This window comes from Argiope bruennichi, chromosome 10 (genome assembly GCF_947563725.1).
Source record: "Argiope bruennichi chromosome 10, qqArgBrue1.1, whole genome shotgun sequence".
NCBI classification, from domain to species: Eukaryota; Metazoa; Arthropoda; class Arachnida; order Araneae; family Araneidae; genus Argiope; species Argiope bruennichi.
The window spans coordinates 107982079-108009205 of NC_079160.1; the positions used below are offsets into that span (position 1 = coordinate 107982079).

Below are 27127 nucleotides of genomic sequence, written 5' to 3' on the forward strand. Positions count from 1 at the left end.
TAATTTTGTTTATTGTTGGCGTTGTGAAATTTATTTTTTATCGTAAAATATAATTTAAAAAAAGGTTAAATATTGTGCTCTTTAATTATTTAAAAATGTCGCACAAAAAGCATAGCCATGATAAAGACAGCCATCATGAAAAAAAGTAAGCGTATTCTACAAAATGTTTTGAAAACATGTTTTGATATTGAACTTGTCATTCTATATCATAATAAACATTATTTCAAATCTTTTGGTTTCATATTCTTACGTAATTTTAGAAGTCGTATGTTACATTTCTACGGGGAGATTTTAAAATTTGTGTTTTTTAATTCTGTTATGTGTTATTCTTTTACTGTCATCTTCTATTTGTGTTCACAAATATTTACATTTAATGTTGAAAAGCTTGGTTAAATTCGATGATCACTTCTTTTAAATAATCTAAATGGTCGTTAAGAATAGCTAGTGAATTATAATAATTTAGGTCAATGAATGATAATGGTTTCTAAACCAAGTTTACTTTTTCCCCCATCATTGTGGTAGAAATGCTATATTAAGAAAATTTTTACTGTTGTTTGCAGGCTGATATAACTGCTGTGTCAATATATAACTAAGATTTTACTGACATTCACTTCTCTATTTAACTAATCTGTCCTCACTGAAATTATGAAATCAATGGTTTTATTTTCCTATCCTTTTCTGCTCCCTCATATATGATAGATATTCTGATTGGTAATGTGAGAAGACAAGAATAGCTGTTCCTATGATATTTGATAGAAATTGTTGGTAATTTAATTATTCCAAGAGAAGAAAATCCATTTTTCTGTGGTTTCATCAAAATTTACAATTGTAGAAGATTTTTTTCAGTCTTTCTTTAGGCATAGCTAAGCCTAGGGAAATGTATCTTTATTGTGTTTTTCTAGAATTGGATTTTAAAAATTCTAAGTTATGGAGAAGTAAGGTGTTTCTTATCTGACGACGTTGGTTATTTCTAACCTCTATTATTGAGTGGTTATTATCAACTTCTCATTTACTTATTTCTATTTTTTATAACCTCTTGTTAAAAAAAATGTCTGTTATATGCTTTGTATATTATCTCAAAATCCTTTTTCATGCATTTGTCAAAGATAACTTGTTTTTCAGCTTTGTAAATTGAATGCTTTTTCTTCTTCTTAATCTGGATTATTTTATTGCTTCATATATGTTAGCAATGCAAATATATAGATTTTTAAAAATTTCAGACATGATAAAAAGCTGTTGAAATCTTTGGAGACACCTGAAGAAAAACGCTTGAGACGTTTCATGAAAAAGGTGGGTAAAACTTTATTTTAGTGATTTTTAGCAAACAAAAGATTCCTTAACCTTCTTTTCTTCTGATTTCATGTTTGTCTTAAAAGTTTCAAATGAATTTTGTACTTATTGTAAAAGAATTTTCTTGGAACAAATATTTAAGCTTGCTTTTAAGACAGTGGATAAAATATAATAATATATATACATATATATATATACAATATGTATATATACAATAATATAATATACAATATATAATATACAATATATAATAATAATATACAATATATATTTATACAATAATATAATATACAATATATAATATACAATAATATATATATAATAATATAATATAATATATACACATAAAAATAAAATATATTTCAAAATTTCACTAATAGTGCTAAAAATTAGACTTTGATGTTTGTTTAGCTAATAGAATTCTGTTAAGTGTGAAATTGTATTGTTTTAATTTGGATGAAGCAAGATATGAGACTCGCAACCTAAAAATAAAACTAACATTTCTTGAAACTGATTTACTTTTCTGCTTCAGTTGATATTTCAAATTATCAGCAACTTTTAACAGCGGTGAAATTGACCTTGTGGTCTTTGTATTTATTCATAGAACATCATGTTTGTTAGTCTCAGAATATAACTTATTTGGTTATAAAAAAGTTTTACAAATTAGTATCCATGTAAAGGACATATTCATTGAATATTGTATATAGTATCTTCAGTGATGTTATAGGAGATTTATATTCATTTATAATTTTTGGGGCTGATTTGACACCACAGTTTTTTTTCAAGATTGCAATTAATAAAGAAAAATAAACTTCTCTGAAATCTTTTACCAAGATGTTATTGTTTTATTTATGTGAAGTGTTTAGTTGATAGCTTAATTTTGTAAAATAAAAGAGATTCCTGTGTTAATTTTTTAAAAAAATTGTAAATGTAAAATAAACTATCTTTAATTAATTTATAAAACTTTTAGTTGTTTTTTTACATTTGGAAACAGAATTTATAAGTTTACTTATTAATTAATTTTTCCTTTATCTATCTTCTAAGCTATAATTTTGTAAAAAATTTTAAAATTTGATAGTTTCTGAAAATAAATTTTGATTGTCTTCCTATCTTCTTTTAGGAGCAAAAACAGAGGAAGTTAAAAGAAGAAATGGGTTGGGATGATGAATATATGGTGAGTAATATAACTGTGATTTCAGCATTCCATGTTTTATACAGTATGTAATAAAGCCTTCTCCTTTCATTAATTATCTTTATTTATGCATGTAATTTAATTTGAAATATGGAGTATAATATAGCTTTCAAGTATTTTGCTGATATATGTGAAATATATAACTACTACTTTGAATAAAATAGTTTATTAACATATTCTATTGTTAAGTTCTAGAAGTATTGTATTTTGTGCTGTTTTTTTTCTTTCGTATTTATTATCCAGACATGCACAAACACCCATTATCTTTAAAGTGTTAACTTATTTAAGCATAAAATTATCTATGAAGCAGTTCTACTGTCATTTATCATCATTTATTCAGGTGTTATTGGATAGTTTGTATTTATTTTGTGCTTAATAATTTTTTTAACATTAGAATTGATAGTAATTTTGATACATATTGTAAATGAATCAATTTGTTAAAATTCATGAATGTGAATAATCAAAAATATTTTATATGTGTATATATCCTACAATAGTATATATTTTTTTTATTATTTCTTTGTTTCCCCCTTGACAATTCCTCTTGTCATATCAAATGAGGATAATTTCCAAATATTAAAAGTTATAAAATCTTTTTTGAGAATTATTTGAATTGGATCAAATTAAATGCTCTATTAATAATTTTTAAGATTTTATACTAGCCTACAAATACCAAGAAAATTTTATTTACCTTTTCATTTTAATTAAAAGCAAGAAGAATAAATTTTATGTGCATTTTTTCTCTCTTTCCAGTTTTGCACCAAATTCCCTTGTATTAATTTTTTTTCTAATATTGATAAGCAATATGCGATAATATTTATTTTTGATTATGTTATTTTGTATTAGGTGTATCATCTGGATTTTTTTTAAATATAAATATGTTGATTTTCTTGTGTATATATATATCTTAAAAGATACAGCTTTCATATAGTTTGGTATCTTAATAGTTTGCGTCACTGGTGACAATGATGTAATGAATGAATTACCCTGTGTGCGAATTGAGGGGGAGAGGAGTAAATATTTTGAGTGCCTATCTCGGAGATAAAACATTAGTACATTTGTCATTTTTTTCAAAGTTAGATTTGATGAAAGGATGATAAAATCTCATTCTGTGTCTTGTTTTCACCAATTTAAGTTGGAGTAAAAAAAAAAAAAAAAAAAACCTTTATTATGTACTTTCTCTTACTATGAATTTCTATTACTACCCTGACTGATTATAAATTCAAATGAATTATATTAAACTTATTTATATTTTTTTGACTTAAAAATTAATGTTAAGTTAATAATAATCAATAGATCAATTTACAATTTATTCCAAAATTGTTCTATTTTTTTTACCTACATTTTACTAAAAGTTTTGCTTTTTTTTTCATGAAACATATATTTATTTTGTAGGGCTATACTAATACAGATAATCCTTTTGGTGACACAAATTTATTAAATGGTTTTGTATGGAAAAAGAAACTTGAGAAAGAAGGCCTGCATAAACTTTCTAAAGAAGAGATGGAGAGGCGAAACAGATTGAAATTGGAACAAAACAAGGTATGGAATAATTTTTATTAATGACTTTATTTATAAATGAGTTGAAGATCTATATATTTGCTTACAGAATTCTTTTTTGTATTTTAAAATCTGTATGAAAAAGTGAAAAAAGATAAATGTCCTTTGTGTAATATAAAGTTATTAATGAAGTATTTAATTCATACTATTTAGTTGTTTAAATTTGTGGATTAAAATGCTATTAAATTCCTTACAAAATTTTATGAATAATTTCATATTTATCTTTTCATATAAGAATTTTTAGAAATAATTATGTGATGCAATTTTATATTTGATTATATTATTTTATATTGCCAACAATCCAATGAGATAAAAAAAAAACAGTATTTATTATCAGTATTTTTATCTATTTTTTTATTTGAAATAATTTTAATTTAAAGAACAACTAAAATCTAAATTTTTGCCAACATTCATGAAGAATTAAAGTAGTTGATTTTTTATGACATAATTTATTTATTTTTATTTTTTCAATGGCTAGTTATCTTGAAATAGCTAGTTAGTTAAATTCTTAAGTACTACTAGTTAAAATCTTGTTAAAAAATTTATGTGTGATTTTTTTTATAAAATTTAATGTTAAGTAGTTAAAAAAGCTAAAATTTTATCAGCATTTAATGAAATATATTGTAATATATTATTTATAATTATGAAAGATACATTTTTGATTTTTAAGATTATTTAATTTGAAATTTAAACATTTTTTTATTAATATTTCTTTATTTTTTTAAAATAATTTTTTATTTAACTATTTAAAATCTAATTAATTAAAATTTGTTTAACTATTTAATTTTTAATAATTTTTATATTAAAATACTAATAATTTATATTTCCTAAGAAAATCATTTATTAGAATAATCATTTATTGAGCAATCTCATATTCTGGAGATAATTTAGAAAATAAATTTTTTTTTAGCTTTAGTTAAATGATAAATTTTTTGTACATGTAATTTATCCATATATCATTTTCCCCATTCATCGAATCTGTTGATGTTTATTGTAAATTGAAGGATATCACTTAAACCTAAGAAATACTTGTTCACATATTTCTATATAATTATAATTTATTTGTTTTTAAATGCAGAATGAACTGGAAAAAGTGAAATTAAGAAGGATGCAGCGTGAAAGGGAACGTGAAATGAGAGAAGAAGAATTGGTAAGAAAGTCAAAAGATTTATTTAAAAGAATTTTTTTATGTAATAAAAAAACATCTGAATCATATTTTAAGCAAGATTATATTCTTGTTGTTGCACATTTATATTTAATTCACAAGAACATTTCTTCTGTATAATTATTTTAAGTAATTTTTTATTCAGTGATTAATTACTTAATTGTTTAAACATAAGTGCTAATTTGCATACTACAATTAAAGAGTTTCTATTCTTTAAGGCTTATGAGCATACAGTATTTAAGCTAATCCCTTTAATAAGAAATTACAATAAAATATTATGTGAATATTGGAAAGATAATTCCTTAGTCAGTTTTGAAAAATAAGCCTGCTAAACAAATTTTAAAGTGTATATTCTTTATATTTCTTTGTATAATGTTAATAGAAATTTGTTTCCATTTTCATAAACTTACTAAGTATAGTTATTTTTTATTTGTCTCAGTTGCTAAGCTATTTAGCTTCAGATAATCAGAATTCTTATTCAAAGTTGATTATAAATTATTCAAAACAAAAGACGAATTAATTGTCAACTTTAATGAAATTTCAGAATCTCAAATGTAAGACTTTTCTTAGAGTTAAGTAAGGTTTTAATTCAGATAATCAGAATTCTTATTCAAAGTTGATTATAAATTATTCAAAACAAAAGACGAATTAAATGTCAACTTTAACGAAATTTCAGAATCATAAATATAAAACTTTGAGTTAAGTAAGGTTTTGCTTTTTGGTTATGACTTATTTTCTGCTGCTCTTAAATTGTTTCATAATAACAAGTTAATTAGTGGCATTACTTTAATTCTGGGAAAATGTATTTTTACTGTAATAATGAATTATGCATTATTGTATGGAGAAAAGTTTTAATTGTGCTTCATATATATGATTTAATTGAAAACATTTTTTTTCTTACATAATAGTATCTGATTTATATTTATTTTTATTATAACTCTGAAATTTTCCTCAGGAATTGTTACATCTTGATTTTGTTAAATATGTTGATTATTTGTTATTTTTCTACTTTGAAGAAATTTCAAAATAGTTAATAATTGATTTACAAAACATATGTATATTAATTTATTCTTAATGCAGTCATTTCTTATATATAAATATATAGACTAGGATCCAACGTCAGAAAGAGGCTGCACAGTTCAGTGAGTGGGAAAAGCAGGAAGATAGTGTAAGTATGCTTCAAATATAATTTAAATCTTAAATAACATGCTTCAAATATAATAAATAAAGAAATGTAAATTAAAGAAACTTGTCTTAAATATATATACTTCAAATATAAATCTTAAATAACAGTTATTGACAAAAAATTATTTTTTAAAAATTTCTTTAAATGTTAAATCATTGTTTTTAATCTTTAAAAATTGTTTAATCAATTGTGCAGTTGCATGTACTAGAAATTATATTTTTTTACTTCGAAATATTCAATGATATTCTCACTTTTGATTCTTATATTGTAGGAAAAAGTTAGGTTTCAATTTTAAAAAAAATTTAATCTGTTATTTTATTTTTTAATAACATTTATGTAATTAAATAAATCTTTTTTTTTTTTTTTTTTTTTTTTTTTTTACAATTATATGTTATTATGTTATAACATTTAAATATAACAAATTGATAGGTGCTGTGAAAATTTTTTAGAAACATGCCTGTGAAATAAAGAAACTTGTCTATAAAATAGGCATCTAATTCAAGAAAATTTTGATAAAATATATTCATTTAAAAAAACATTATTTATTTTAAAATAACTAATAGACATAAAACATTAGAATTAATAATTGATATTTAGTTTAAGTAATAATTTAAAAAGGCAGAAAATAAATTATAGTTTTTTTTATATTCACAAGATGTTTCTGATTTTATCAAATCTTCTTTCAGTTCCATTTGCAGCAAGCAAAATTAAGATCCAAAATTCGAATAGAAGAAGGCAGAGGTAAGTAAAATTAAGCTCATTTGAATTTCTTTTTGATTACTCAGTGTATTAGATTCTGTATTGTCCAGACTAAACTCAAGTTTTCCTAGTAACAAAATGTCATTCAAATCAATATTATAATCAAGAACAACTCATTTGTAGGAACTAAATAATTGCAACATCCCAAACTTTCTTCAGTATATAAATCTCTAATTTTTTTCATTTAATATTTGCATTCATTGATAATCTAACATTATTTTCTTGAAATGGTTTCAATCTTATGTGAAATGCAATAAAAACAGACAGATAATTGAATTCCTTTTCTAATTTTTAATATCTCAAGATTATGCCGCTTTTCATAGATCAGGGGGGAAAATCCTCATAATCATGGATGCATGCATCTAAAGCAGTTGAATTAAGCTGAAACTATTAATTAATTTATTACATGATAATTTGTAAGACTAAATAAAAAAAAAAAAAATAAAAGACTAAATAAAAATAAATTTTTGTAAAATAATTTTGCAAATTTTAATTGGGAAAATATATTTATAGATAATAAGTATTAATAAGCTTAATTTATAAAAATGCTTATAAATTGTGAGCCATAATATTTTTTTTTATTTGTGATTCTTCTGTAAAATGATATACAAGTTTTGATCTAAAAAATATATATTTATACATTATAAATATTGATTAAGCTTAATTTATAAAAATACTGACAGTCATGTAATAATTTCAGTTTATTCAAATTCTAAAAATAATTATTTCTTAATTACTTGAACTAAGGCTTCACTTTCATTTCTGACTTATATGGGTGCTTATTTTTCCATCATGACACTCCACGTGCTAAAGTCAAAAATGACATCTCTACAAAATTGAATTCCAAAGCTTTAAAAATTCAAAATATGTTCACATGGCTTCATTTTCCTACTTTCTGCTTTCCTATTTGATATATGCACTTTTTGATTGTACTCTTAAAAAGAAATTTAATAATGGATGAAAATTGAACTCTGTTTGTATGATTTTGAAGAACAAAAATTATTGTTAAAAAACTCCCTGCTTGTTTCTCCTTAAATCAAATAATGTTTTATATTCATTTAGTTTCATCAAAGTTATTCTTTTTTATTTTGGATGTTTTCAACAGCATACTTGATAATGTAATTGAATTTGCCTTTTTTTTTTGTAGCTAAACCAATTGATTTATTGGCAAGATATATTAGTTCAGAAGAAGAGGATTTCAATATTGAAATGCATGAGCCATATAAATACTTAAATGTAAAGTATTTTTTTTTTATTCTTAGTAAATACATTGTTTTAATTATATAAATTATAATTGTATTAAATAATAATTTTTTCTATTGTATGTTAACTGATGCTTTACTGGTATTGTTAACATCTAAGTATTTTTTATATGTATCATAACACACAAAAGAATATTTATACTTTAATGATATTTTAAATATTGATATTATGTAGTTTGTTTTAAAATGTATTTTAGAGAATTTCTAAATCTCTTTTAACTTTTCATTATGAAAATATACCTTATTCCTGATACACTTACAAACATTCATTACATATATCTTGTTTTTTGCGTGCCATTTATTTGTCTTAGAGTAAAAAGTTTTATATGACATGATTAAAATTTTGAAAATATACATAGTAAGTGATGCAAAATATTGACTGCCCATCAACAACACATACACACTCATTGAATGCTTTGAATTTGTAAATACTTTAAAAGAAACTTATGTGAACTGTTGTTTCAAATCATATAAAATTTGCTGGCTGTAACCTCAATATTTTTATGATAATCAACCGATTTGGACTGTAATCCATATTTTTAAAATATTGAAAATTATTTCTTGGAAATGAAAATTACTTTTTAATGTAGAAGAGTGTAGAGTAGAATTATTACAATTGTGCTAACAAGCTGCTGTGAAATTAAAATGCTGTAGTGATATTTCAAATGCTGTAACCTTACAAATCATGAAAATAGTGCACAATACTGTATGAATCTTATTGATAATTCAGAATTATTACATGTTTTAACATAGGAAATATATGAATTTTCAAAAATTTCTCCTCAATTTGTAAAAAAAAAGGTTTCTATTATTTAAATAGGAATAGAATGTGTTTGTTTATTAATAGTATATTTAAAAGAATATGATACAGCATTAGTGCTTACTCAGAAAAATTTATTTAATTAATTGGAATATTTTTGATTATTGATTGATAAATTTTAACAGTTCTATATTCTATATAAATCTGGGAAAATGTTTTAAAGATTAAAAACTGTTTAGAAAATCTGCTGTTTTACTTAAAGCGAATAAAATTTCACTATGCATAAAGAAAAATTGTCCATTTAAACTATTAAAGCTTTACAAATTTGTTACTTTAATAGTTGTGTCTATTTCTGTCATGATCAAAGCAAAAAGCAGGTATACAGAATTAATATAAAAAAGTAAAATGGTAAAAAAATATTTCAGACCATAAAAATTTTGCTTTTAAATAAATTGGTAAAAAGAAAAAAAGTATGATAGGAGTCTTTGAATAAAAATTACTTCCAGTACTTAGTTTACTTTTATATCCTTTACTTGGTATATATATTTCATTTTAGTTACTTTAACTCTTGCAATGACTTAAAACTTGTTTAATTTGCTCTCTGGATTACAGTTCTCCAGGTTTATTTTTATATTTAAATTCATTTTTTTAAAAATTATTGTATTAATTGAAATGTTATATGTAAGACATTTTCTTATAATATTTATGTCATGAAATACACCACTTGATGTCACAATTTATTACAAATATGTCTCTATTTTATTTATAGATTGAAAAATTAACTGTTTTGTTGAAACTTTCTGAACAATATTCATGAAATTGTTTTTTCTCATAGCAAATTTGACAGGCTTCAAAAAACTCTTTTTTTTTTTTCTTTCCTCTCTCTTGTTAGGGTCTGAAACGAGAAGATTTAGAAGATCTGCAAGAAGATATAAAAGTTTATAAAAGCATTGAAAATGGTAAAAATTATGATTATTGGAAAGACTTGGAAATCATAGTTGATGATGAAATTCGCAAGCTGTCTGATAACTCTGATAGTAAGTTTAATGTGATAATAAAATTCTTAATTTAATTATAAATATGTTATTTTTAACTGGAAATTTTTAGCCATATAAAATAAGAGTTTATAATTGTGCTGTTCTTCTTGATGCTTTTATTTTGTGATTGATATTAAAAAGAATAAATAAATACAAACATTTCACAAAATAATGTGATCCTGATTGAATATCTAAAAAAAATTTATCTGAAATTTTGGAATGCTGTGGAAAATGTTTTGAGAAAAGTTCTTGAATAATCTGATTATATCTAGTTGAATTAAATTTTAGTAAAATTCCTTCAAATTATGTTAAAAATATCAAAAGTAATATGAAGTAAATCTCATTTCAGTTAGTTTCTTTTAATTAAAAATAATTTATTTAAAATTTTTATATTTATAATAAAATATATGATAAAATATTTTTACAAAATTGTGTCATATGTGTATGAAAAAAAATATTACTTTCAAATTCTCTTGTTTTACCTGAAAATAAATTTTGAAAGTGCTTTAGAATGTTGACATTTTTGTTATAATATCTGGCTAATGGGTGATTTATGTCAATTGTAGCATTTTTAAGAATTTGAAAATGCATATTGATTTGTTAGACAAAGAAAAAATTGGATACTATTAGTTTAACTGTCATATTGTAAATAGGATGTTGGACACAAATTATTAAAAAAAATTCTTTTTGAAATTTGTTTATTAATACTTATTAATTTATTAAGTGTGGAAGACATGATGATTGATAGAATTTTTTATTTTCTTTTTAGAAATAAGTTGCTTACATTTTTAGTATATCTCGGATTCCATCAAAGTTGTTTCTGTAAGATATTAAAGATAGGAATATATATAAATTATTCACAGATAATGTAAATTAATTTAAATAAGAAGTATAAAATTTACCCTTTTTTTATAGGCCATAGAGAAAGCATCAATACAGCAGTTAGTACTGAAATAGTTAGTATATTCAAAGGCAAAACACCTAAGCAGTTAGAGGCCATGTACCGTCAAATAAAAAAGAAAACAACAGAGGAAGGTGTTGATACAGGTAAAGGCTTAGCTAGAGTGCTATTATTATTTCAATAACAATAAAGGAAGGGCCAAATCTATTTTATTATTTATTATGAGTTAATGTATATATATATATATATATTTTCAGGTTATTGGGAGACTTTATTGTCAAGGTTAAATGCATATATGGCTAGAGCCAGACTGGCAGAACGCCATGAAGAAAACCTTAGAAATAAATTATTTAAACTGAAAGAAGAAGTAAGTATATTGTTTATAAAAGAAATATCCATGACATATTCATTTGTGATGATTCTAGCATTAAAAAATAAACAAAAAAATTTACTTTTTGAAAAGTTTTAGAGATGCTTTCAAAAGTTAAAGGATTATGTTTATGTAATACTATTTTATTTCTTTGTATAGATAACTTTTTAAATATTACTTTGTTCTACCTTTTTTTAATATAAATTTTAATATCTACAATTCCAGTCACATTTTTAAATTTTCAAAATAATTTTATTAACTTTTAATGTGTTTTAACTGTAGTACTTTGAATGAGATTTTAGATCGTTTTACTGATTAAGATGTAGAATAAGGATTTTTTTCTTAGTTTTAATTTAGTTTCTGTCAATCAAATTTGAAAGTATTTGCTGAATGAAAATTTGACTCTGAATATGATATGATTTTGCTATATGTCAAAAGTGTGAATATTCAATGTAATTATACAGGCCTATTATCTGTATGATTATCCTCTCAGGTGTGTATTTAAAAGGAAAAAACATATTTTATTTAAATACTAGCCGCCTTTGGCGACCAGCCGGTTCAATTTTCAATTAAATATTTTAAGTAACTGGTCTCTTACTTAAAATATTTAATTGAAAATTGCCGGTCGTTACAATTTTCGCTCGTTACAATTTTCAATTAAATGTTTTAAGTAACTGGTCTCTTAATAGGTTATCAAACAAAACATTTTTAATCTTCAAATTTTGATAGTCATACCAAACTTATACTGTTGTTTAGATCGTTTCGTTCAATTTACTATATATATTTTGCTAATTTGTTGTCATTTCCGGTAAAACTTCATTTTTAATTTAAAGTGGAAATGATGAAATTGCAATTAATATAAAGATATTTTTTTAATAAAACCAAGCGTTTTATTTTATTTATCATCTTTATTGTTATTTATTTATTATTATTATTATTGAATATGAGTATTGTAAACAGAATCGCTCCGTATTTAAGTCTTATGTGAACTACAAAATATTTTTAATAATTTATTTAATATCTCAAACAATAATTCAACAAAAATTTCTCACATTCAGCATAAAATTCAGTTTTTAGTTTTGCTTTCAAAAGGATTGAAATGAAATCAATAAAAATATTTTGTTCCGGCCTATAAATATATTTTAAAAATTATGAAGTCTAAATTTAATGCAGTAAGGTATCATCTTATCTGTGAAATATTCTGGACACACCAAATTTTAAATAAATGAATGAATGTTTCTATTTTCCACAATCAACTAAGACTTATTTATGAAGTTTTGAATGTTAAAAATTTAGAAAAACTCAACATTTTCATAATCTTAGGCCAATTAATCTTGAGAAACCTGCGCGCTGATTGGCGTATTTTCTTTGAAACAATCGATGGAAAATCTGAAATTATCCTTTTTTTATTGAATAGTGATATTCAAATTTTCATAAATCAGTCAGTTTAAGTGATTGATTTAGTTGATTGGAAATTAACTCTTTTTATTTAAAACATTAGTATTTCAAGAACATTTTGTTATTCGTGATTTCCACAGCAGAAGCTTTATGTAAAATCAAAAATTCGTTATTTATTAGAGCATTTATTGAATCAAGTTACATAAAATACAATCATTTTCCATTTAGACCATTTTAGCAGATCTGTGTCTTACTAAAGGTTTACAAATTAGCTGTGTGGCCCTGATTTGAATGGATATCCTGTTCATATTAAACAAAACTTACCTTAAAATAAAACTGATTTATTGGATTAATAATATAGAGAGTGTAAAAGATCATAAAATATTTTTTCTTGAATTTATTTTTTAGAAAAAATAATATTTCATATTTGTTTCATTTCCTACAGACACGTGCCATAAATTATATGTTTGCAGATTTCATTTCCAAAAAGATTTAATTTATTTTTAATTGGAGCTTTAATCAATGTGATGGCAACACTTTGAAAAAAGCTAATTTTTTCCCATGAATGCAAAACGTGCTCGTTCGGCTTAAATTTTATTTTTATTTTGTACGAAAAAAATTGTTGAAAAATATAGTTAAAATATTTATTTAAAAATTCATTAAAAATAGAAATATGATTTTAAGGTTAAAACATTGGTATCATTTAAAAGATAAATTTTTGATCTTTAACTTTATGTAAAAATATTTTTTGTGCAGTAATATTTTCGGAAGTTATAGCAGAAAAACGCCAAAATTTCGCTTAATTTTTAAATAAATAAAATTCTAATTAAAAATTCGAAAAAATAACTCCCAGGTGCACATTCTTGGCCTCCAAGGTATACACTTGCCAAATTTGGTAGCTGTAGGTTGAATGGTCTGGCCTGTAGAGCGCCTACACACACACACACACACATTGAGCTTTATTATAAGTATAGATAGAAAGTTATATATTATTTTTTACATTATTTATATGTAGATATATCGCATATTAAATATTTAATAGAAGGCTTAGATTTTTTTACAGTTTCATGTGTAGCATCCATCTTATGACATGCAGACTTAAATTTGCTGAGTAAAAAGTTATTCATATTAATTTAATTAGTCTTCAGAAGTTTTCAAATGTTTTGTTGTATCTTAAGTTACTTGTCAATTGGAATTATTTATAAATAACTGAATTATTAATAAATTTCTGTTCTGAAGATTATCAAATTAACTTATTAAAAAATTGTGGATGATTTTTTATTATTTTGTTCTGATATATTTCTTATAAATTTGTTTTTTAAAATGGTATATATATTCTATATTGAGTATGTGAGCACTTCAACTATATTTGGTTAAGTGGTGAATTAAATGATACAAAAAATGTATTCCCTCCCCCCTCCCTGTTATGGCATTGATGGGGAAAATCAGGAGTGAATACTTGAGTTGTTATTGAATAAATAGTTCAAATACTTATTTTAAGAAATCAACCACATAAGAGTTTTAATCTAATTAAATAATTTTTTCTACTGTTCATTTACTTTTCCTATAATCTAATAACTGCTGACACGATCCTTACAAGAATATAGTCTTATATTTCATCTTTCATCAAGTTGAATATTAATCTAAAAACTGATTCTTAAACACCTGCAAATAGTGAATTTCTGTCCATTCTCATTACTTCCAACTTTGTGTTTTCAATTTTGAGTATTCAGTTACTTCATTTTCATTAAATTTTATCTCTAGTTTGGTACCTTATATTCTTATTTCATTGTGTCTCTTAATGACATTTAAAAAAAATTATGTTTGAAAATTCAGCTCTTAATTTTAAAATGTGGTTTGAAATTGGGCATTATTAAACTGAATTGGAAATTTTTGTAAATTGACAATTTTTTACCATTCTCATTAATTCTATCTTGATGTTTTAAACTTGAGTAGTAACCTTTTTTCTTCAATATATATATATATATATATATATATATAATGATATTTTAAAACTTAATTTAATTCTAACTAATTTCCTAAATTTTTAGCGTAATTCAGTCCATGTAAAAGTCATTCTAAAATATTCTCTTATTTCCTGGTCTAAATCCACTTTCTGTTTAAGTAATTCATTTTATATTAGAAGTACAAAAAGATTAAGAATTATATTTATGATATATATATATATATATATATATATATATATATATATATATATTATCATTTTGTTTTAAAATTTACTCTTAATTTTTTAGTTTCAAATTAGAGGCAAAATTATTAATTTCTAATTAAATATTTTATATGTTAAACAATTTCATACAATATATTAAAATTATCCCCTTAATTATCCCAATGTTTTTTTAATTTGTGTTTAGAGATAAATATTTTTTCATGATTGCAGTAGTTTTTTATAAGATCTTTTCAACCAGATGAATGTTAAGAAGATTGTTTTAATGCTCTGTACTTTACTTTTGTACTTTTGAAATTATTTTAATAGTTAAATAGTGTCATAACATGAATAATTTTATTTTATTTTCTTTCTTAGCAAGGAGTACAGCAGGCAGCTCCTCTGTTTCCTTGTGTGTCAGGCAACAAATTATCTTCTGACACTCCTTCTACATCATCAGACAATCAGTTGTCTTCAGACATTCCCTCTACATCATCAGGCAGTAAATCATCTGAAACTCCTTCTACTTCATCAGAATTTTTGCTTAATAGTAATTCAAATGAAATTACTATTAAACAAGAGCCTATCGATGAAACAGTACCAGATGTTAATGAGCCTGGACCGTCAAGCAAAAATTCTGAAAATAATCAAAATGCTACTGAAGTAACAGCATCTGAAAAGCCGTGAGTATCTTCTTTTCTAAATTTATTGTTTTTACAGAAAGGGGGGGGGGGAACTTCATTGAAAGCCTCTATAGAAATAAAAAAAAAAAGTGTATTCTGATCCATGATATCTCTGTTTGGCAGTATGGATAATCTATTATGTATCATTATGCATTAAATATTCTTAGTTATGTTCCTGATGTATTTAAAACTATTGACATGTTGAAGCAGAATTCAGTTTTTAATTTTTCCTAATCAATATTTTATGTAAATATATATATATATACTATATTTAAACCCTAGGTTGTTTAATTTCATCAAATTCTATTTATGTCTGTAGAAGATATGTGTCATGACGCATTAAATATTATCTCTTTCGCTGTTGATGGAACTTTATGCTGTCCATTTAAATTATCACAAATTATTGTTCTTAAGATCTTGCTGTTTAATCTCGCATTTGTTCAATCTAGCCCACATGCTAGTCAGGCCCACTGCAAGTCTAATTACTATTATTTTTCAAATGCTTAGTGAAAGATTTTGTACAATGGTGGTGTTAGGGGGAAAATGGCTTGTGGTTAACATTTGAAATGAATTTTTATTGAGATAAAATTAATATGAAACATAAATCGCCTTTTGACTTGGCACTATTGTGCGCTGCACAACCTTGTCTGTGTTGAAGCTGCAGGCCTGATGCTAGTTTCTTTCTAACAAATGTACCATACTTCATATTAACCTTAATTTCAGATGCAATGCTTAGTGAAAAATTGTTGCATTTTTATTTACTCGCAAAAGTTTATTTAAAATTTTATTTACTCACACATATTTGCAAAAAAAGTATTCCAAATCTTTGATGTACTTCATGGCTTAGATCACCTTGAGCATGCAAAATCATTTCCCCCTTATATCTGCATTATTGTTTGTGAATACCATAACTCCAAAACTTGCAATAAAAACAAGATTGTTCAATCAGTTATTAATAAATTTTTCTATACTCTTTTCCCAAAATTTGAAATTTCTATTGAATTTTTGGCAAAACCAATTGCACAAAAGTATTCTGCTCTTTGTATCTGTGTTTGTCCATTCAGAACTTAGAACAAGTTATACAAATTGAATTGGTATGGATTTTTTACTCTAAAATTGTAGATCTATTTCAAATTTTGGATCAAACCTTTCAATTAATTAGTCTATTCATATATATATATGAGAATATAATAATTGAAAAACGCTATAAGCTAGATTAAGGAAATTCGGTGTGATGGTTGCCAAATGGCAAAATTGGCTGCAAGATCTGCATCAAATTTTGAACCCATTCAGGTAAAGGAACATGGAAACAGGTTTATATTGGAAATATGATACTTCAAATGATATTTGCTTTATTTAGTTATTTTTGACACTGAATCTTCATGTTCAAAACTGTAAACTAATATTCTAAAAATATTACATTCCCACAGTCATTGAGCATTTGAATATTTCAAGTAATTTTTTTTTAGACTATGCTGAAGGATTCGAGCAAAACTATGTAAACTGTGCTTATGTTATATGTTTTAATTTTTTTTCCAGAATAATTTATAAGTTATTTCTATTTTATTTCAGGGCAGAGACTGTAAAACATACTGTAGAAGTTTATGATTCTGGAAGATATAGTCCTGTTTTGATAAAGTATAGCAAGATTGAACCTGGAATAATCCTCACAGATCCTCTTGAAGATAGTGCAAAGTTAGAGTACATGCAACAGAGCTTGACAAAAAGACAAACTGCTGTAATGTTTAATGCTATTTTTTATTTTTATGTATGCCAAATAGTTTTTTAATATAGTTTAATCCTGAAAAGTATACAGTTTTTTTTTTTTTTTAGTTTTAATCTTAAACATAATCTTTGAAGAAAATTTTTCAGTCATCTTGCAATGATCCATAAAAGTATTTTGAAAAGCACTCAAATATTTGTGATATTTCCGTTACTCGTTTTCTTTCTTTAATCAAAGGTCTTTTTCTTGGAAAAGAACCAAAGTAATCTTTTCATTTCTTGATAAAAGTTAATATCATCAATTTTTTTTTAATCCCATGTTTGAATGATTTTATGTTTTTGGAAAGTAGCATCAAAACTTTACTGTAAGTCAAGCATAATGATGATTTAATCATCAAATGTAAATTTTCATGAAATTCAAAATGATTTAAATAATTTTCAATCACTTCTTTGGATTAAAAATAAAGCTTATTTGATTTTAAATTCATGAAAAATGTATGTGCTATTGGTTTTCTTTTCAAACCATTTTTTAAAATCATAATTTTTAAAAATCCAAAATTTTAAAATGATTTATATTTTTTTTAGTAAATGCACATAAAAAATAAATAAAGTTTGTGTTTTGATTCTGACTTTTTATTAAAAAATTCACTAAATATTTTAAATATATATTTATTTTGTTTTGTTATAGGATTTTTCAACACCTGAGGAAAAAGCTTTTGAACAAATAGCTCGAAAAGGAATGGATTCAGATGAAGCTGTATTCAGCGTTGAACATGCTTTAGAGAAGAGTTATATCTGGGCAGATAAATATCGACCAAGAAAGCCAAGATATTTCAATCGTGTTCATACGGTATGCTCTCTATTTTGATTTCCAGTATGGGTATTTATATTAAAAAATCTTAATTTTTTTGTAAATTACCACTTTTAATAAATAATGAAATAAATTACTACAAATAACTAAAAAATATGTAAGCATCATAGTTCTGATTTTTGCCTGGTTGACTGAACAAATAAATATATTTCTTATGTATTTCTGTACTGATATGTATTAGCTTGTAATATCTATAATAATTTGCACATTGCATACAGTTTTCCGTTAATTATTAATTTTAAAGGTTGATTTTCTGTTTTTAAAAGTGTTTTTTGTTAATTTGAATTTTGTAGTGCAAAAGACATTTTTGACAATGGCATGCCACACTCATGGTAGAAGATACAGTTATCACAAAAGCATTTTATGTCATCTATAAAAATATCAAACATCAAAATATAAATTGAACATGGAATCCAAATGCCTAAAACTGTCAAACATTGTGAAGAAAGAGTGGGCATCCCAAAGCAATATGAGAAGAAGGATGAAATAAAGAAATCATATGCCCAAATCCTTTTTATTAATCCTCAAATCCTGTATATTAAAAGGAAAGATTAACATGAGATGTTTTGTGAAGCAAATCACTTATGAATGAGGTATCTAAAAAAATGTATATCATTGTGAAATACAACATTATAACATAACTGCATATAAAGGAAATGTTAGTAATAATAATATAGTTTGAAAAATCTGGACTATCTAAAGCATGAAAAAAAACCCATCATATTTTTTTATATAATTGTACAATATATTTGTATATATTTTACAATACATCATTGAAAGAAATTATGTTTGTTTACTTTAAGATTTACTGTTTTGTATACAAAGAAAAGGTAATGTAAATTCAAAAATTAGTATGGGACTTGTTATGTTTATTGCAAAATTTAATAAATTTTCAATCATTTTTACCTTCTCTTATACAATGTTTAGTGTTTTTAAAGTTTTGTGACTGTCAAAAAATTCAAACTCTAGATTTTAAAAAGTCTCCACCTTTCAGACCTCCCTGAGTTCCCAAAACATATTTTTGCTATTATATTTGTCTGTCTATCTATTGCTGCATATGTCTCAATGCTACCTCAAAAATGCCTTAAATTAGCAAATGGTATTTGGTATATGGTTTTGATAACAAATTTGTTGATTTCTGTCAAATTTTGAGTGAAATGTATTCATAGGAAGTTTATCTAACATTTAAATACACAGCGACTACAAAATGTAAAGAGCTTGATAGATAACATTTGGCTTTAGGTTTAGCTTCTAATATGTAGATCTATGTCAATTTTAGAGCCAAATCTGTTCAGGAATTGATCTGTCTTTCTGTACTTTTGAATGCTTTAAGTGCAATAATTCAGAACCTAACAAAATTAAGTAAGTAAAATTTAAGTTTCCAGTTTCATCACCTTAAGTGTAGATTCTCATCAAATTTTGAACCAAATTGCCCAAGGACTGACTTTCACTTCCATAAGTGTGTAATTGTGATAATTTAAAAGTGCAACAATTTAAATAACCAAAATTTGTATGCAATCCTGTGGCTACAATTGTAATATTGTGTCGTTTTGGCTTCAATTAATTGTGAAAATGGTGCTCTGAATATATATATTTATTTAATTGTCTTGTATGTATGGCCCATTCCACGGTAATGTATGTGACAATCGGACTAAAAGATATGCATAAATATCTGATAAATTTATGTACAAATGTAGTGAAAGTCAAAAATTTAATTTTGTTAGACAATTAAAAAAGAGTTTTAATAAATGGTAATGAAAAATATATTTGTATTTAAATTTTGAGAGACCTTTTAAAATTTTTTTTAGATAGTCACGTATGTGACAAAAATTGGAACTGTGATTTGATAACACCAACTTTCTTTAAAAAAATCAGTGAATTATATGCATGAAACGTGCTTAAAAAAAGTTTCCCATAAGAAAAAGGTTTAATGAAGACAAACTAATAAATGCATTAAATATTTCTTTAATTTTTCAATTAAAAAAAAAATGTAACTTTACAGGTCATGTATGTGACAAGTAGTCATGTATGTGACATCGTTCAATTTCACATAACTGCATTTTGAAATATTACAGTATTGCGACCGTTAATTATAGGTGTTGGCAATACTCTAATTATGTCATCCCGCTGAATAACTCCTATATCATTCTCTTGATAAATGAAGTTGCATACGGATACCTGCTTTAGGAAAATAACATTGATTTCGGTGTTATCTAATGCAGACACCTGTGCTACATAAGGCTTCCAGGACTTTTTTCCAAACACTTTTACAAGTAAAAACTTGCCAAGTGAAATATATGCAGAAGTGTGATTTTGTGCAAGTAATGGAGTTCTTTTCAAACACTGTTCTGTATTTTTACAAAAGCATAGCTCTTGCACAGTTGTATCCAAATTTTGCTGACTTGTAAATAAACAAATGTGTTCATCCAAACATTTAATTATGTGGGCTTTTTTAATTCCTGGAACATCCTTAGCTAAATTCCAATCAATTTGAGTTTTATCTATATCCTTTTGCAGCATAGGAATGACAGTGATATTTTGTACTACTTTTGCAGCAACTGTAGCAAAATCAACTGCATTCTGTACTATAGCTCTTCTTGCCTTTACTTCCGCATAGACTCGGGACTTTGCAGTACCTCCTATCCCATCAACAACTCCCTTTCCATGGGAAGTTGCTGAATATTTCCATTCGAAACTAGAAAAATGCTTTTGTGTTTTGAATAAAATAAAGAGGAAGTAACAAATAAATTTGTTTTTAAACTCGCTGGATGGTCCATCGCTCCAAATTATTAATTTTGGTTTATTTGCCTGAAATTTAATAATTTCCAAAAGCTTCAAAATGAAAGCAGACACAGATAGCTTAGATTTATCTTTAGTATCACTTACAATAAGATAACTCTGTGTTTTATGATTCTTTTCAAATAATGCAGCTGTAAACAAAGTTACGTTTTCCCGGCTCCATAGTGCAGACTGTATTTCACTTTGCCACTCACATGAATAACTCATAGCAAAATCTACTTGCAATACAACAGTATTGCTTTGCTTTATATCAGATTGAAAGGCAGCAGCTTGGATTCGTTTAATTTTTACATGCTGCTTAAAACTTTGAAAATTTTCTAAAACATTATCAGTTAATTCAGCTATGCAACCTTCATTGGTTTCTTTATAGAAGCGCTTATTTTCTGACTTAACCCATTGGTGCCATTGTACATTAGAAGCATTATTTAATCCTTTTTTGCCAATAAAATCTAAAAGCAATTTTCCAGCATTACATTTATCACATTTTGTTTCCCAACACTTTGATTCCAAGTCTGAATTGCACAGCACTTCTTTCCAAAAATCATTGTTATAATCAATATTTAATCCTTTTAACAAAAGAATGAAATTCTCATGACTCTTGCATTTACACTGATCACTAGGTGTGTCTTTAAGAAGAAGAACATTTTTAGGTCTTAAACTGCAAAATTTTGAATATCCAATATTAATGCTTGGATTTTCTTCCTTAAACAAAGCATGTGCTTCTTTCATATACATTGTAAGAAAATGTTTACGAACACGTTTTTTAATGCCATTTTCCCAAATTATCATTTCATCATGCATTCCTGGAGCAGTGTAGACTATGTCTGCTCGGCACAAGAAGTCTGCCACAAGTTCTTTGTTTTGATTATTATCACTGATATTGGACTCTCTTTCCTTTTGCAGTTTTAAACCTACCTTTTCCACTAAATTGCTGACTACAGCCATTCGTTTTCGAGGTGAGGTTGGTAAGGCTTTCAAAGTTTTTTTAACTGCTTTGCCAAGTGTCTGGGGAACTGTATAAGGAGAACATTCTGGGGTAGTCGCAATAGAAGAATTCAAACTTGAAATTTTTGTAGAATTACTTATCTTTTTGGCTGCTCTGCATTTCCTCTGCCTTTCTCTAGCTGCTTGCTTTTGTTTCTTTTTCTCCTTTTTTGTCATAGTTGCTGCTTTTAAATCTCTTATTTTTTTCTGCCTTAGCTTTTCTTTCTCTTTAAAATCAGGATCATTTCTTTTTTTCTCATAATATCTCTTTTGTTTAGTAGCATTTTTTATTCTTTGTTCATCATCCATATTTTAAGCTTAAAATAGCAAAATAAGACTAAGATGCTTAAAGATAGCAAAATCTGACTTGCAGCATACTTCAAACACAGTGTGCTGTGAACCTTTGCTTAAAAACAAACATTAGGTTATAGCTGGAGAAGTAAAGGAATGTACTGCCATCTGGTGAGATGAATTTAAAATAACTGCTTTGGATTTTATAATTCAATGTCACATACATAACTGCTTGAAGTCACATACCTGACCATTGAAAATTATAAATTAATTATAATATTTTTTAAATTTTTAAATGCAGTTTCATCAAATAGTATGATTATATTTAGAAAATAAAAATTTAGAACTTTCTATTAATTTAATGATGCAAAAAATAAAAAAAAAGTTTTAATGGTCATGTATGTGACACTCCACAATCTTCATTAGCTTTGATTGTTAAAACAAAGCCAAAATAGACATTAATTTGTAATTTTTTGATATAGTATTACTAAAAACATATTAACAATTGAAAATTAAAATTCTATAGGCACCTTATGAAAGGTGAAATAATTATAGAAACCTTTAAAAAATATAATAATGAAACAGGCCATTTACAAATTCTCAGCCAAGGTTTTAAAAAATCCAATTTTTGATGAGATCTAATATTTTTACACAAAAATCAAGTCAACAACAAGCAAAATCAGATATTTTTCATTAAAATTATGTGTTATAACCATGATAATAGATTAAAAAAAAATTTGCCCCTTGGTTTCAAAATCCATGGAATGGGCCGTATTCATTAACTGTATGTTAACAATTAATCACTAAAAAAATCATTAAAGATTGATCGCTGATGGCATTTTTCATAATTATCGTCAGCAATGGCATGTTGTTAATGCTGTTTCTACACTATCTATTTTCTTTGCTCTGCTACAAAGCATATAACCTTATGAGCAAGAATTTGAAAATAAAAGTCTGAATTCTTGTGCATTCACAGCCTTCCACGGGTTTTACAATTTTATGCAGAAAGAGAATAACATCTTTTTTACATAGTATGCAAAAAAGGAAATAAATAAATACTATGAGTGGCTGCAGGAAGACTTCTAGTTTTTTTAAAAGATTATCCACTCTTTGTCTCCAGACAGTTACATTTTTTGAAAAATGTTCATGGAATTAGTTTGTTTTTTTTCAATATGATAGTAAATATGAATAATTCATATTTCGTAGTAAATATGAACAAATTACATCATATTTTTAATATATATTTATAATATATGAAGTCAAATACTTAGAGAAGTAGCGAGTTCTTGGGTATGTTAGATAAATATTTTCCCAACATTTAAAAAGTAAGTAACTTTGTAAAAGCAAATAAAAAATAAACAAAGAAAGATTTAATACTCTAGTTATTCTAAAGGAACCACAATTTTAATGGCAGTTTATTTTATTGAACATCTCATCTCATTCTGTTTCCGAAATCTGCCAAATGAACAAGCCAAAAACAATGGAATTAATGTATTGTAATAATACTTTTATACATTCACTAGTATGTATAAATAAAACTATATATAATCAGGTTTTATGATTTTTAATTCAATACTATTTATCAAATATTGAATTTAGGAATGTTTTCTTTAAAATTTAATGAAAACATACATTGGATAAATACAGTGTAAAATATAAATGTTGTATTTATATTACAACTAGTATACATTATTCATAATGTGTTTTTCCTCTTATGTGTGGTTAGTTCTGAATACGCCTGAGCTGAGGGGGAGTAAAATACAGCTTTATCATGTAAAAAAAAAAAAAAAGAAAAAAAGAGATTTAAAACAAGTCTTTGGAAAGCATTCTTCTTAATGAAATATATATTGTTTTTAATGAATTAATATATTAATTTAATGTGTGAATTAATATGTTCTGAAATGTTTCTAATCCAATTTTTATGTAATTACAGGGCTTCGAATGGAACAAATATAATCAGACTCATTATGATATAGAAAATCCTCCACCAAAGATTGTGCAAGGATATAAATTTAATGTAAGTTTATTAATTTAATTTTTTTTAAGAACATGTGTTTATTTTATCAGTAAAATGTAAATGTTTTTAAACCTTTTACCCCCCCCTTTTATTTTTCCTTCTATAAACTGTACATTCAAGACTGCATATTTTGTTTTATAAACTAAAATTTTAAATAAAAGGAAAATTCTTTGAAATTTATTTAAAAAGTGGCCAGTATTTTGGAAACATTTTGTTTTCTTACTATTTTGTGAGAAAATCATTACATCACATTTTTATAATTATAATATTTGTGTTTTATAACTTTGAAGACCTGTATTAAAAGAAATATTTCTTAAATGCAGAATGCTATAGGATTTTTAGATATAATTTTATGTTGCTTAAATTGATATAATTAATTCTTTGATAGCATTACAACAATTAATAATCTAAAAGTTAGAAGTTTTTAAATATTTAAAGTTAATTACTGAAATTTAGCATTGTAATTTTCATATTTTCTACTGATGAAAGGTGTAATTTAATGACATTTTTTTATTGTTTAGGATGAAAAATCTTTTCTTTTCTTTCAGATTTTTTATCCAGATCTCATTGACAAAACCAAAACACCCGAGTACAGTTTAAGTCCTTGTGAAGATAATAAGGACTTTGCAATACTGAAATTCAAAGCTGGTCCACCATATGAAACTATTGCATTTAAAATTGTGAATAGAGAATGGGAATATTCATACAAACGAGGATTTCGATGCCAGTTCCACAACAATATATTTCAGTTATATTTTCATTTTAAACGTTATCGTTATAGAAGATAAATAATCCTTGTATGTTAAAATTGTACCATTTCTTTGGTATTTGTATATATTGTAGAGTATTCTTTTTATTTTTTACATGGATTATAAAAATGTCAAATAAATGCTGGCTTATATTTGTATTCTTGTGTTTACTCTTATGTAGCAACAGTAAAGATTTATTTATAAAAATTTCCAATTGATTTCAGGGAAGTAAAAGTGAGGATTTAGTTGAATTTCAACCCCAGTTAATATTAAAAAATATCTGATGCTAAAAAGTATACCAATTGCTCATTCTTTTAACTTGTCTGTAGTCTATTAATAAGAGCAAGATAAAAATTAATAAAAAAATTAAAAAGAAAATAATCTTGATTTAAAAAAAAAAAAAAGTTACAGTTGCTGTGGTGTAAGTTTTATTTTGTTTGGTTTTCTGAAATTATCGTTATAGAAGATAAATAATCCTTGTATGTTAAAATTGTACCATTTCTTTGGTATTTGTATATATTGTAGAGTATTCTTTTTATTTTTTTACATGGATTATAAAAATGTCAGTTAAATGCTGGCTTATATTTGTATTCTTGTGTTTACTCTTATGTAGCAACAGTAAAGATTTATTTATAAAAATTTCCAATTGATTTCAGGGAAGTAAAAGTGAGGATTTAGTTGAATTTCAACCCCAGTTAATATTAAAAATATCTGATGCTAAAAAGTATACCAATTGCTCATCCTTTTAACTTGTCTGTAGTCTATTAATGAGAGCAAGATAAAAATTAATAAAAAAATTAAAAAGAAAATCTTGATTTAAAAAAAAAATAAGTTACAGTTGCTGTGGTGTAGGTTATATTTTGTTTGGTTTTCTAAAATTAATGTATTATTATGTTTTGATACAATCCTATACTGGACCATTTGCCAAAAAAAGTTAAATTTTTATATCTTTTCTGAAATTATTCAAGAAAGGGGGGGAGGAAATTAAAAGCCAGTTTTTAACACATTCTTGATTTTTTAAAAAAATAAAGTTGAATTTGTACTGGTGTAAATTAGATTTTTTTAGCTCTCTGAAATTAATATATTACAAACAGCATTATTGGGGGGGGGATTTTGTAATTTTATTTTTTTTTGGGACTTCCTGAAACCAGATTTAAAATAGAGGTTGAATGAGATTCAACACTTCTTTTTTAGTATTTTTTTTTTTTTTTTTGCACCACTGTATATTTATTTTATTCAATTCTACAGTTTATTTTCTTTGCTCTGTCTTAGCTCTTTGCATATTATTAGTTTATTAACCTCTCATTTAATAAAATTATGGATTGAGAATTTGTAAAATCTTGATTAAACCTATTTGTTCTTAAAATTATGGAGTAATTATAAATTTTTCTTTATGCTCAAGTGAAGAAGATATCAAGGCATTAAATTTTTTTATCTTTAATAACTATTAGTTTTTAAAAACAAATATCCAGACCTGATGTTGATAAAAATTCATTCTGTGGTCGATTATCAAAAATGAATAAGAAAAATTCCTGCACATTTATTTATCTTTTTTTTTTTTTTCCCTGAAGAATGCCATGACAAATTTTTATTTATTTAATTAAACAGATTTCAAGAAAACTTTTTCGAGAAAAAACAAATAATTTATTGCATCTAAATTTATTAATAAATAACAATGCAGTATTTATTCAAGGCACAAATTAATTAGGGGAAAAAATCATCATTTTGTGTTAACATGTACAATAATCACATTTTTTTAAATGAATATATACAAGTTTTTGTCACCTTTTGAATATAATAATAATGTTAACTTTAAATATGTTTTAGATTAAATGTCAAAAATAAAAATCTGTTGTTTCTTATTAATAAAAATTTTAACATTTTTAATGATTCCTTTTTATAAAAAATACATTTGTAATAATTTATTTTTCTATTTTTTTTTATTTTATAGCATACATTTCTAA

The 27127-nt window shown here is 24.8% G+C and overlaps 1 protein-coding gene across 1 annotated transcript; it reads left to right on the forward strand.

Moving 5' to 3' along the window:
• Positions 1–25321, forward strand: LOC129988137 (splicing factor Cactin-like). The gene is made up of 16 exons (XM_056096282.1): positions 1–145; positions 1221–1290; positions 2411–2464; positions 3878–4024; positions 5121–5192; positions 6313–6375; positions 7080–7134; positions 8300–8388; positions 10067–10211; positions 11127–11258; positions 11370–11479; positions 15426–15730; positions 17303–17468; positions 18141–18302; positions 24331–24414; positions 24963–25321. Exons 1-16 carry the CDS (start codon positions 96–98, stop codon positions 25200–25202), a joined length of 1944 nt encoding a protein of 647 aa, XP_055952257.1. The 5' UTR covers positions 1–95; the 3' UTR covers positions 25203–25321.
• The last annotated feature ends 1806 nt before the right edge of the window (positions 25322–27127 follow it).

Bases quoted from the DNA above. Each gene is read 5' to 3' on its own strand.
- LOC129988137 (XM_056096282.1), top strand. From the start codon at position 96: ATGTCGCACAAAAAGCATAGCCATGATAAAGACAGCCATCATGAAAAA. The intron at 6,376-7,079 runs GTAAGTATGCTT...ATCTTCTTTCAG, and splicing joins GGGAAAAGCAGGAAGATAGT to TTCCATTTGCAGCAAGCAAA. The intron at 11,480-15,425 runs GTAAGTATATTG...TTTCTTTCTTAG, and splicing joins TATTTAAACTGAAAGAAGAA to CAAGGAGTACAGCAGGCAGC.